The sequence below is a fragment of the Spodoptera frugiperda genome, chromosome 4, assembly GCF_023101765.2.
Source record: "Spodoptera frugiperda isolate SF20-4 chromosome 4, AGI-APGP_CSIRO_Sfru_2.0, whole genome shotgun sequence".
Lineage (NCBI taxonomy): Eukaryota > Metazoa > Arthropoda > Insecta > Lepidoptera > Noctuidae > Spodoptera > Spodoptera frugiperda.
Window position 1 is genome coordinate 1,655,026 of NC_064215.1, and position 13,055 is coordinate 1,668,080.

General features: G+C 42.9%; 2 protein-coding genes across 3 annotated transcripts in view; one reads left to right on the forward strand and one right to left on the reverse strand.

Annotated features, from left to right (window-relative positions):
• The window catches only part of LOC118272845 (E3 ubiquitin-protein ligase znrf2), a 113,207-nt gene extending 109,561 nt beyond the window's left edge, over nt 1–3,646 (forward strand). The window contains exons 2-4 of the mRNA XM_035589557.2: nt 310–405; nt 1,259–1,364; nt 3,112–3,646. Coding sequence (XP_035445450.1) covers nt 310–405; nt 1,259–1,364; nt 3,112–3,169 — 260 coding nt within the window. The 3' untranslated portion in view covers nt 3,170–3,646. The remainder of the gene's footprint in view (nt 1–309; nt 406–1,258; nt 1,365–3,111) is intronic.
• Nucleotides 3,647–4,377: 731 nt separating this feature from the next.
• On the reverse strand, nt 4,378–12,798 carry LOC118272860 (protein virilizer). 2 transcript variants are annotated; one of them, XM_050693425.1, is made up of 8 exons: nt 12,613–12,798; nt 12,233–12,524; nt 6,861–11,626; nt 6,323–6,583; nt 5,890–6,194; nt 5,676–5,756; nt 5,268–5,341; nt 4,378–4,931 (listed from the first exon to the last, which is right to left on the reverse strand). In XM_050693425.1, exons 1-8 carry the CDS (start codon nt 12,673–12,675, stop codon nt 4,867–4,869), a joined length of 5,907 nt encoding a protein of 1,968 aa, XP_050549382.1. In that variant the 5' UTR covers nt 12,676–12,798; the 3' UTR covers nt 4,378–4,866. The 2 variants fall into 2 exon arrangements, with proteins under 2 accessions (XP_050549382.1, XP_050549381.1); XM_050693424.1 differs by having other exon boundaries at nt 6,323–6,622.
• Between the last annotated feature and the right edge of the window lie 257 nt (nt 12,799–13,055).

Genomic DNA, 13,055 nt, shown 5'->3' on the forward strand with positions numbered 1-13,055 from the left:
GGATAAAGCTCAGCTGATTACTTATTTATATATCGACACTAACAGTTTGTTTATAATTCATTGAAACCTGTTGGTTTAGCAATATTTTATGCGAACACGCTCAACTCGATGGATTGGTTTAGTTACTAGGTATAAGCTGGAAACCTGTTGTTATTGCATTGCGAAAATGCGGACCGAGACTTGCATTCAACATTACACAAATCTACGGAGAAGATAGCTCTTTATGTGAATTAGGAACAATAATTGTGTTACATGATACTATTACCTTTATGAATTGTATGTTAACAGTGTCCTGTTTTTGTGTTGCAGGTATAAAATGTCCGGTGTGCAGCAAGTTTGTGTTGCCGGACGATATAGAGTGCCATCTTGTCATGTGTCTTACCAGGCCAAGACTCTCATATAACGGTACGTAACTATTTCTTTAATTATTCACATTAACTACAGTGTCTGTAACTAAGTTCCACGACACCTGCTATACAAGTGTACAACATAATATTATTTTATAATTTACCAGTAATTAGTAGGTACAGTGTTTACCACAATGCCATGGTGTTGGTGTTATATTTAGTTTATAATAAGGTAAATTGCATGTAAATGAGTCAGTCAATGCATAATTGCATGGTAAAGTCAGCTCCGATTTGGCGCAAAACATAAACAGCCCGCCAATGAAGACTATTCTGAAATTCTGATATCATCGAGTTCCTCCCTGTTTTCCTCACAAGTTTAATAAGTGAATGCTCCACCACACCGTTATTTCTATTTAACACAGTCACCTATGTACGTGCTTCCTTGTTTAAACTGAAGTATCCATTAAGTTAATTACCTTAGTAACTCCCAACGAGATTTGCGAAACAGCTCGACATTATTCACAATGCGTTTCGCCAAGAAATAGTGGGAATAAGCACTTTAAACCGGGACGGAGGCTCTCCTCGTAATTACAAGAAAGACTTTGAGTGAAATACCTCATTAACTATTTATGTAGAAGCGGCAAGACTTCGCAAATTATACTTGTCTGTTCTTCTCCGCGTTACTATTTGCCTGCGAGTCGGACGAGGAAATATTATTATGTCATAACTGATCGCATTCAAAGCCAATGTAGTGGAGTGTGGTGGAAACCATTAGCTTACAGCGCACGGAGTTAGAAAGTAACTTTGTGAAAATATATGTAGTTTGCTCGAAATAGTTTGGTGTGAGTAATTTAATTAGATTTGAGAAGTTGTTTGATTGTTTGCTGATGATGTGGTTAACGTGTTCACAGAGGACGTGCTAAGCGACTCGAAGGGCGAGTGTGTCATCTGTCTGGAGGAGCTCTCCGCCGGAGACACCATCGCCCGCCTGCCCTGCCTTTGCATCTACCACAAGGGGTAAGCATATCTCAATTATTTATACTTCTACATTAGTATACTAGTCTTTTATGGTTCAATACGGCTGTAAACTTACTTCTAGAGAAAGTTACAGATAGGCTGGGCTAGGCTCTCTCTCTTAGATTGATGGCTTGCTTCGCTAGACAAATCGTAATACTGTTGATTTCGGTGAGGCTTAAATTTTGATTTGTTGATTGCACTTTATCTAGATAAATAATAGTTCGATAGTACGTACCTGACGGTATCACTTCTTGATGCGTAAATAACAAGATACACGGAAACAAGAAAAAAAGAAAACCCAGCAACATTGTAACTGGAAATACAGAGCGTCAGAGATGTGCGCAGCATCATACATAACCAGTTTGTAACGATGACACACGCGATAACTCATCAGCCACCAGTCATTGGCCAGTGGCAGAGAATGGCGGATTAAGTGGCCACACTCACGATCATCATGAATATTACTTTATAATGTGAGAAAGTGTAAAGGCTTAAATGATATTTAAATATGCGCCTAATAATGCCTCTATACCAGTCATACGTAGATAGTTATCTAATCAAGGGCTTCAAGACTGCCGGTATATTATAATGACTCATACTTCAGCTGTTTGCACGCTGATTCATGTAGGATGCTGCTTATTCTATCAGATCTAGATACCTTTGTGGTGTAATTTGTAACATTAAAGGAATATAAAAGTGTATGAATGTTAGTCCGGTTTGCATGCAAAACAGCGACTGGTCCTTTCAAAAATAAGTCGATAAATCCTATCCCGAACCGTATCAGAATTCTTTGCAGTGATAAATGAGTCTTTAGACAGGTTATCTACAAGTAGAATACTTTCAGGGAAGTCCCGAGGCCTATGATTATGATTACACGAAGGCCATCAAAAATGCTTCACACACAATAAAACATTTCCTTACTATTACTTGATCAATTATTCACACATAAGTTCACTGTTTGTTTACAAACGTACTATAGATACAGTTTGATACGTAGTTTTTATAATCAATTTATCTGAAGTCGCCGGCCGCAGCGGGTGGACAGATATTGATGTGTAATTGATTACTTATTCATTGCTATTCTATGATTCCTGGTACGCGGATAAAACATGCAACCATCCAGGGAAATCGCAAATAGTATCACGAGATCGTTATTGTGACTGTTGTTTCCATGAGAACTATTCAGATGATGATTTTGTGTAGAGGTTCTATCCAGTAGATAGATAAATATGTGAAATTAGGCAGTATGAAAGTAAAAAATGTTTAGTGCGTCACTTTTTCTAACATAGACTTAATCCCTACCTTTTAGTAAAGTTATAGTTGACATACTCGTGAGAAATGAGCTCTCGAAGCGTCGAAGCCGAGCCCTTAGCAACATCGCTGCTGCCTGTCGAGTGCTCCTCAGTAGGCTGTAGTGTAGGGCTCTAGGGCTCAAAGCGCGGTACCTAGACAAAGCTCCGATAAGAGGCGCGCGATCTAGGTCAGCTGATACTCGCCGCGAGAATGTTTGACCTGCACCCTCCCGCCCTCTGTGGCTTCGTACCAAGCAGTAAGCACACCACTTTACGTAAATAGTACAGAGTGCGTGAGGGTACAATCCATGTCATGTTGCGAACGCCATCTGTTGAGTGCCTTGTATGTATATTTAAAGTACATGCTGATGGCAAGTAGGTAGATGGCGGTAGTGGTAGAGTGTAAACAATGTGTTTTGCTAAAATACTAACGTGTACAATTTGTTTTGTTCCAGATGTATAGATCAATGGTTTGAAGTAAACAGATCGTGCCCGGAGCACCCCGGGGACTAGTAGTGCGGCGCGGCGCCGCCCGTGCCATGTCGCGAGTGATACTTTTATACTGAACTGACTGTGCCCGAGGGCCTTGTAAATATAAACTTATGCTAGTGAGATGTTTTACCGTTTAATGATTAAACAAAAATAAGAAAAAAAACAAAGACAATTATAGTAACGAAACGCTATGGGAAATTCTTGGTGGAGTATTAATATAAATAATACTATAATTATAAATTTTACAACGTTACTGTTTAGTTGAAACGCGGAAATGATAGTTTGTTTTATTTGATATGTATAATGTAAATTATAATATACTTGTATTGTATGTATAGTGAACGTTTGTTTTGTTTCGCAGTAAGGTATATACAGCAAGGGTTATGTTAGTGCTGGACTGTGATTGTCGCGGTTTACATATCTGTTCATTAAGCTTATATATTATAATATATCATTTGATCTTTTTCATCTTGATAATAAAGTTGATTTGTTTCTAAATTTTCTAAAATTGTTTTCTTTGTGTACCCTATTCAATGTGGATGTTTAATATGAGATCACTCCCTGTACAACTTGTCCACTCCCTGAGTTGTATTGTGGTGGACGATCCTTCAGCGTTACTATGAACCAAAGTTATCGACAAAAAAAAACAAATTATAAATTAATACAAATAAATATTTTGCTTCCATGTATTTACTAAACAATGTAGTATTTAAATATTTACAGTCCACTCAATCAGTTGTCACAAATACATCATATTTATAACGAATTATCTCCTAGGATTTCTTAACACAGTATGAATGGGGTGTATTGAAAGTGGATACAAAATCAATTACTCTCGTTGCTCGGAGCTTTGCCTTGGTTCCACTCTTAACATTTTCATTGAAACTCAAATGTGGTTCAAGATAGCTGCTACATTTCCTACTCAGTACTCCCACGCCCACTTTTATCAAGTCCTGATACTCCGGAATTGATGCAACTGATAAGTTGGAACTTGAAGTGGTACTTAATTTTTTTTATGAAATAAATGTAAAATCTAAGTCTATTGTTTTTATTTATTATACCGATAATTTCAGTTCCCGATAACCGATGATACATTCAAGTGAGCAAACAAAGTATCGTAAACATTGTTTAAGTGAAATCTTGGGTTCGATTCCCGAGTAGTATTATGACAGAAGATAGGAAATAAACTTAAGTTAAGGAATAAGAATTTCATAAATAAAACAGTCAGGTACTATTAACATAATATAGTTTTTATTAGACTACTACATACAATGAGCACTAATTGTGCGTCACATAGAACTAATATTACACATCACCATATACTCTGATGGACTAAAAGTTATTGAGAAATATATTTATATTATATTCCCTCAAATATTCATTGTATCACTTACTAAAAGTATTATCTATACACAAAATATTCAATAAACAAGCTGAAATTGCGTCAGCAATATAATGGCTCGACTTGTTACATTCAGTCAGTATTTTACATAGATTGACTACCTTTAGTGCTACAAGACACAATAACATAGTTTTGGGAATAAAAGTTCGAGCATTAACATTGTGACACCACTTTGATAAGGAATAAGGAATCGCTTGGTAAATACATATCTGTAGCAGTAAGGTAATGTATATGGTCAGTAGCAGGTCTACAGATGTGTATAGCCGCAGTAGTATCAGGGCGGCGTGTAGTGCAGTCCGTACGTGTGTGCGTGCGGTCAGCGCATGAAGGAGCGGTGTCGCGGGCCGCGGGACATGCGCCCGGCGCCGCCCCAACCCATGCCTGCGGAACGATATACTCATTATTATTAAAGCCAACAACATTTGTTATTAAGAATAAATTGATATCATTTAGGAGCCTTTGAATTTCGGAAGGGAATTTAGCAGTTATGTTATGAGTCCCATGACTCTCATACAATAGAAAGAAAAATGCTTTTGCCATAACATGGGCGTACAAATACCATGCTGAGAAATCTTGAGAATTCGAATAATATTTTTCCAACTTGAGATCGGTTGATAGATAATCGCACATGCGAACATTTGCAATAACACAACGAACGAGCAAAATAAATGACTATGAATTCTTGATTTACTATACAATGGTTAAAATGTTACTCACCCATCATATACTGAGACGCAGGCGGGAAGTGTCCAAAGTGCGAAGCTCCCATCTCCCACGCACCGCGCCCGCGACTGTGTACATAACAATAAATCAATTATAATCTGGAATTTACACTACAATTTACAAAATAAAAAGTAATTCTGCTAATAATATTGTGCAAAAATGCAACAAGTGGCTCTATCTATCGACAAATTACATCGTCCTTTTTTTACATATACGCCATCTATTGGTGATGTTGTTAAATTCAGTACCAGTCAATACCAAACCACAGAAGACTAACTAGTATCACGAGATGAATAGTGTATGTGTGTGTAACACCGAGTTACCGAGATGTTTAATTTGTCTCCAAGTAGAAAGTCCAAGAAAATTAACAAATGATTAACAATTAATTAAGTATGTACTCACAGATGTCGGTAGTGTGCATGCATCGGAGCTGCCGATGCGAATCGGCCGCGGTCTGCCACGGCAATGCCGCGCCGCATACCCCTGTAAATACAGACAATACATTGTATCTCGTAGTGTAATAGATTACGATATTCATAATTGAGCTCAATTAGCTTTGCTATCGGAGAGAATTAGGTATATTGCTGATTAATTTGAGAGTGGATAAGTTCCTGACCTGGTAAGCTGCGTGGCTGTGTAAGGCTGGTGCAGGGCGGTGAAGTCGTCGACGTGTAGCGAGGGGGGCCGGGACGTGTTGGGGGGCCGCGAGCGGAAGGCGTCGGCTCCCCCCTCGGCCCGCACCCGCGACAGTGCCACGGGCGGCCGCTTGTCGTCCCGCGGCGCGGCGTCGCCCCCCGCGCCCCCGCCGCCGCCGCCCCCCTGCAGCGCGGCGCACCCCGCCAGGCGCCGCACCGCGCCACACAGCGCCTCCCCGCCCCCCGCCACCAGCTGGGACGCCAGCGACACCACGTCGCAGGGCACCTGCAACACCACGCCAGACAATTATACATCAAGAACATCATTATGGAGCTGTAAAAAAATATCACATCGAAACCCAGGAATCTCCTATGAGATAGCTGGGCTTCGATGTTGACGCTGACGACACTCACCAGTTCGCTATCATTGACATCGTCCTCCCCCCCTGCGGCCGGCACGTTGAGCCAGTAGCTGGAGGTGAGCCTCTCGTCGCTGGCCTCCCCGAGCGAGTAGACAGTCCGCGCCTGGAACTGTGCCACGAGGGTCTCCGGCGCCGGCAGCACCATGTCCTGCACCTCGGGGGGAGTGCCCGGCTCCTCCAGGGTCTTCAGCTTCTGAAGGTGGCTGGCGAGGAAGCCCGCGTTCGCTAGAGCGTCTTCGTCGGAGTTTCTATCCTGAAAACGGTGATTAAAATTGCTGTGTTGTTCTCTTGGCTGTGGAAGGAAAGTCTACGCTTAATATATGGCTACATACACATGGATACTAGCAACATGCAACAACAGGGGATGTGGAGTCACAAACATGCAATATTTTTGAGAATGTCAATAAAAACATAGCAGAGAGTACACTCAACGTAGCTCTAATTTGATATGGATAAAAATAAAAATGTATTAAAGCTGGTATGAATATAATACAGAACTTCGTCAGGTCTCATTAGAAAACAATACTCACTCTGAAAATCTTATCCAACTTGAGTACAGGATGCTCTTCATCGGAAGGCGAGTACCCCACCATGTCAGCCATCTCGCTAACAGTCAGCATGGTCTTCCGACCCACTGAACCTTCGCCCTCTTCCATCTTCAGGATCCTGATGAGATCTATGTACAAACTCAAACACTCTGCCTTATCTTCTCCCTGATCTTCTAAGGCCCATTTGAAGAACTTCCCGAGACTTTCTCTCCTTTTGGATACGAATTTCCTGAACTGTTGGAACCCGTACTCATGTTCCGTGAGCACGAAGTACGCTCGGAGTATAGACGACGCTACGGAGCAGGTCTTCGTGGTGGACTCGAGGCAGTCGGCCGTTGAGTCTAAAAATGCGACTAATGCGTCTTTGTTCGGCAAAGAGTTTGATAAAATGATGTCTGTCGTGCCACCTACGGGAGTTAGAGTAATCTCGGCGTCACAGAAGGCTGCCAGCGCGTGCGCCGCGTACTCTTGTGCCGCGGCATGTTCGTTGCTGGAGTTGGCCAGCCCCAGCACTGAGCACAGCGCGGTCTGCACGTCCGTCGCTCGCGGACCGCCACTGTTCATGGCATGCAGCACCGCGCACTTCACTGGTGCGTGTGACACTAGGCACGCTAGGAAGCCCAGCACTCGCGCCACGCTGGCAGTGGCTGGCTCTCCGGGCTTCAGCTCTCGCATCACAGCTCCTACAGCTGCACGAGCGACAGTGGCCGCGGTGTTGGGGGCGAGGTCGGCTATTTGCACGCACACTCTGCGCAGCATGTGCACCACTGGCCGGTACGTCGACATGCAGATTATCTGAATCATGTCCGTTAGATCGTTGGATAGTGCGTGGAGATGAGCCGACCACAGTCGCCTCTCATTAGACGCATCTGCTAACTCCCGATCTGTAGGTGGCGTTTTAGTTTGCATTGGAAGTGGTAGTGGCAGTAGCTCAGAGAAGACTAGCAGGCCTGGTACGAACGTGTATGGAGCTGTTGTGATGTAGGAGATCACTTCAGAGCAGAGAGAAGTCCAAGGACCTCTGCGGATGGAGTCACCATCATTAGCATCATCAGCTATAGGTTGAGCGTAAGCTAGTAACGCTCTTACTGAAGCTTCCGCAGCCTTGGCAGCAGTTCTGTACCCCACCGAGCCGACTGGGTATGCCTTGGCTATTCCATATGTCTTCAACAAGACAGGAGCGGCCGTCAAGTCGCGGAATCTTGGTCCTCGGCAGCGTACTACTCTAGCTAACATGGAGTCTAGTAGTCTAAGACAAGGCAGCAATATCTGTGCTAGTTGCAGGCCTTTCACGGAGGCGAATAATGAAGTGTGCATGCTGGGCTGGTCGAAATGTGTGGCCAGTCGGTCCAGGACCCCGGCCAGGTGCGCCACACCGTCCAGAGAGAACAGCTGCAGCACGTTGTACTTATATTTCAGCTCAACATATTCCTCTGTTGCAGACTCGCACGCAATCGTCACATTATTCTCGTAATCTGATATACAGTAGTGTCGCAAGATTCTCAAACATGTCATCAGCTCCCCTGGTAGGTCGGGAGCGTGTTCTAAGCTAGCCTTTAATATTTCCACGCACTCTGTCATGTCTTCTCCAGACAAAACTGTTGGCTTTTCAACAGGCTTCAGATAAGGGATCACCTCCTGTAGTACACTTGACACGCTGGGTTCAAATCTATCGTGTTCCCTGGACACATTGATGAGTCTTTGTCCATATTTCTTCAAGAATGGAACATTGGCAGCGAATCGCACTGCAGAAACAATCAACTCGATGGCATATCCTTTCGCTGGCGATTTTTGTTTTAAAGGAGATTCATTTTTAGTCTTTGATTTCAAGTCGTTCTCAAACACCTCCATAAGACATTCAGCGTTATCTCCCATCACTATAACGTCCGGCACAGCGGTCCTGCCGATGCTGCCGAAACTGAGACAGTAAAGTGATTGCAGACGGTCGATCAGTTCATTTTCATCAGCTTTGCCTGCCTGCTGGTCGCATATCGACTGCAGGTAATACAAAGCTTTCAGTCTGTAAGCTAGTTCTAAACCTAGAATTTGTAGGTCGCTATAATTGCTCAGGTCATGAGGGTATACAAAGTCCTCCGTATTCTGTTGACTATACGGCAGTGTCAGAGTCTTGAACAACAGCCCGCTCATCTCAATGTTGTTGTAGAGGAAGTTCAGCCCATTCTGGGAATTTATTAGTTCATAGATCAAATCATGAATTGGGCTAACGACGACGAGATTGTTACATGTCCCCGGACAAGTTAACAAATACAAACATACTTCTAGGATTTGGTGGATGTTGAAGAACTCTAGAAGCGTTTCATTAGAGCATTCTTTGCTGATCTCAAACTGAGCGGAGACGGGAAGGAAACGCTTTGGCTGCGACAAGTGGAAGCACTGCGACCGATACATGTGCAATACTTCTTCGAAGGAGTTCACAATGAAATGTGAGTCCGCCTCAGAGAGCTCAGAGTCATCTCCTGATTTACTGAAGTCAATCACCAAATTCCGTAACTTTTGCAATAGTTCATAGATGTTCAGTTTCTTTATTAGCGCGCTGATGGAGAACTTCAGCCTGGCTAGAGGATTCGTTTGCATCATCGTTATTAAAGCTTGGTAACCATTTCTTGGTTTCCTGTCATCGCTTTTGTCAAACTTGGGGAAAACAGTTTCTTTCATGAAATGATCTATGGACTCCTTCGAAGAGAGACAGGCGTTCAGCGCCTTCAAAATCATGAGACGAATACTCAAGGCCATGTATTCCCTAGAATACATGTCCAGTAGCAACATAGGCATGTCCACGCCAGAGGAGAGGAGTAGTTTCGTCACTTCTCCGTTGTGTCTGTGGCCCATCAGAGCCTCAGCGAGACGTATGCCGCACTTCATGTGGCGTATCTTGTAGGTCGGCTGTTGTTGTGCCAGAGCTAAGTCAAACGTCAGCCCAATCTTGCAGAAAGATATCAGCAGTTGATATATCTCAGTAAATTCATCAGAGGAATCGTTCCGATTTGGATTCTTAAAGATTCTCAGAACAATATCGGTATTTTTGAAAAGTGTAGTAATTGACACAAACAGTTGTTCACACTGGTGCACCCACTCCTCTCTCGTTGTGTTGTCGATCTCTAGGAACGTGCTCGCAAAGAACTTTTGATCCAATTTCTTATTAGATTTTGCTAATTCAGAGATTTTAAATAGTTCTGGACTGGCATCACATAGCTCGTCAAACGTCGCAGTCAACACATCCTTGGCGCCCTCTTTGTTAGGTCCCAACAAATGTATTTTGTTAACATACTCGTACTTGTTCCAGTCACATTTGAAAGGATTGTAATATTTGATGATGTCATCCACGCCGCAGTAATCATTCACGTCATAATCGACTTCCATGTACGAGGGCCCCTCCATATCATCGCAAATGTCTTCATCTGATAAAATTGGCTCAAACTGTTCTGCGTCCATGGATCTGTCTTCGTCAATATTACGGTTTGGTGATTCTATGGGCTTCGCGGTGGTGTTGTCAACTATTTGCACGGTAACCAGGCTGTTATGTTGTTGTTCTGCATACGCCGCATTTTCTGCTTCTTGAGATGGACTTCTGATGGAAGTTTTGTGTCGATAACTCTGGTGATAGAAGTCAACTCTAGGAATTTGTTTTCCACTTCTGTCGTAGTCAGCACCTTCTTCAGAACGTATGGAGTTGATGGGGCTTGTAGCATCGACGTCTCTGGGAGACAATGGTCTCCTGCTACTCTCTCCTGGCGGAGTTCGTGGTCTCTTGCGAGGGTCATCTCGGCTTGGAGAGCGGCTACTATAACTAGAGCCTCTGATGCGACTGTAAGGCGAATGCCGCTTCCTGTCATAAGAAGATTGCTTCTCGTAAGAAGGTGCCCTTCGTTCATACGACGAGGCCCGTTTTTCATATGGAGACAATCGCTTCTCGTAAGGAATTTTCCTCTCATACGATGGAGCTCTCTTGTCATACGGAGAGCGACGTTCGTAGGAACCAGCGTCTTTATCGTACGATCCGCCACGAGATCTATCGTAGGATGGCTCGCGGTGTCGGCGGTAGTCATCCTTCTTGTAGGCTCCCCTGTCCCAGTCTCGGTCGCGGTCGCGATCGGTAGAAATTCCTCGCAGTCTGTCGATGCTACGAGATCGTGATCGGCTCAGCGGCCGATATTCTCCTTTTACTACATAATCTCTATCGCGACTCCTGGAGCGGGACCGAAGTCTATCCATCCTGTCGATCTCCCTGCTTCTATCGCGAAGTCTAGAGGACTCGCGGCTTCGTCCTCTGTCGAGGGAACGTCTCCGGCTGCGCGCATCTCTCCTATCCCTGTCGTGGTCGATAGAGCGCGGGCTGTGTCGCATCCTGTCAGGTTCTCTTTCACAGCTGAGGTCTCTCTTCTCCCAAGCATTCTCTTCCATGTGCTGGTAAGTCCTGGGATCTTTTGGTTGCTCAGCCTCATAATAGTCTCCTCTGTACATCTGACCGTCATAGTTCTCCGGATAGTTGTTAGGTCCATAGACGTCAGGGTTAGCAGAAGCTACATTACCCGTGTAGGCAGGTATTGGGACAGAGGGCTCCTGGCTCCACTCAGGGTTGGGTGGGACAGTTGGTGCGGGAGCTGGTGGTACTTCTCGGGTGACAACAGGTCTCTGCACCACTGGAGGAGGATTAGCACCCACTGGAGTCTCCGGCAGCACTTGTGTCAGGTTGCCATAGACTGCCAACGTGATTGTTGTGTACCATCCTGGAATGTATAGTAAAAGGTTTATTATCATGTAAAACATTTTGTTAGGTAGACATATTTTGTTTTGCTGTCTGAATAGATACTTTTTTTTAGAGAATAGAGTTCCCATTGATCTATAAATGTATAGCTGGTTCAAGAAATGAAATGGTTTCTTGAAATGTTTAAATGTAGGTTATTGCTAAGTATCACATGTAATCAGTTCTGTAAGAGCAAAACATATCTTTATTAGTTCATAGAAGTGATTAATAAAATTATTAAAGAGTAATAAAACAGATAAGTACCTAATATTTAAAAACCAAATCTCATGGAGAAACATGAACAGGAACTAATTACAATAATGACATTAATATTTATATTTGATGTTAACTGAGACAGAAAATTATCAGTCTAACAAATATCTAATTACAAAAAAGAAAGAAAACACAGAGTTTATCTACTTTTGTCAACATCCTCAAATAATTTGCTCGTAGTATCTAACGTAGTTAGTATCTGAGAGAAATTTGTAACAAAAAGAAGTTACAATTACGTTCAAAATTATGGTTGAAAATGTAAATATAGATTGTATATAGACAATAAGAAATCACAGTGGTCAGATCAATAACTAACCTCTAAGCACAAGTCCGTCAGTTGGTATCCTGGGCTGATCCAGTCCGCTGCCACACTCCATGTGTATCTGTCCATTCTGGCAGTAGTCCAGGCTGCCCAGAGCCTCGAATGTGGACGCGCCAGGCTTGCTCAGGTCGTTCACAAAGAAGTCTATGTGAAACTTTGTAGGGTTTGTTGCCCCTAGACGCACTCCGCCAGGAAAATCTCCTTCCACGCGCGCTCCCAAAGGAATTATACGAATTTCTCGCACATAAACAGATTTTGGGAACTGTACCAAGTCCAAATTAAGCTCCTGGAACATAAATAGTGATAAAAGTTTACACAGGTTACGGTAAATTTGCCGAAAAACAAGCACCAACCAAAATATATGGTTTGCTTACCTCACTTGTGTCGTGGGAGAATGTATCGAAAAATAACAGGTCCGGCTGTTCATTAGTCGACATTTTAGTAGAATTATTAACTTAATCTCACAAATAAATTGATTTTAAACCATTTTTATCAGAACGCGTCCTCTGATATTAAGTAAATCATTGTTTACGATTATCGACACGTGGTAATTTGGCATAACTTTTGTCTCCGTATTTACTATGTGAGTGAAAGCGATAGAAACACATTGAAATGTCAAACATTTGAAAAATTTTTTGATGGATCTGGAATGTCATCGTATTGACGTTTCAAATGCAATGACGTTTAGTTTGGTGCTGCCATACGAAAATATTTATCAGTGTGGTTGTATTCTGAAGTTAATTTCTATTTCTCTTTTGGCCTTGTCCAAAGCTTGGCTATTTTTTAAAAATAAAGATTCATACATAGGCGATAATGG

Coding starts and splice junctions, on each gene's coding strand:
- LOC118272860 (XM_050693424.1), bottom strand. CDS start 12,675: ATGTCGACTAATGAACAGCCGGACCTGTTATTTTTCGATACATTCTCC. Junction 6,195..6,322: donor ATGTCAATGATAGCGAACTG/GTGAGTGTCGTC, acceptor GTGGTGTTGCAG/GTGCCCTGCGACGTGGTGTC. Junction 5,342..5,675: donor CATGCACACTACCGACATCT/GTGAGTACATAC, acceptor TTATGTACACAG/TCGCGGGCGCGGTGCGTGGG.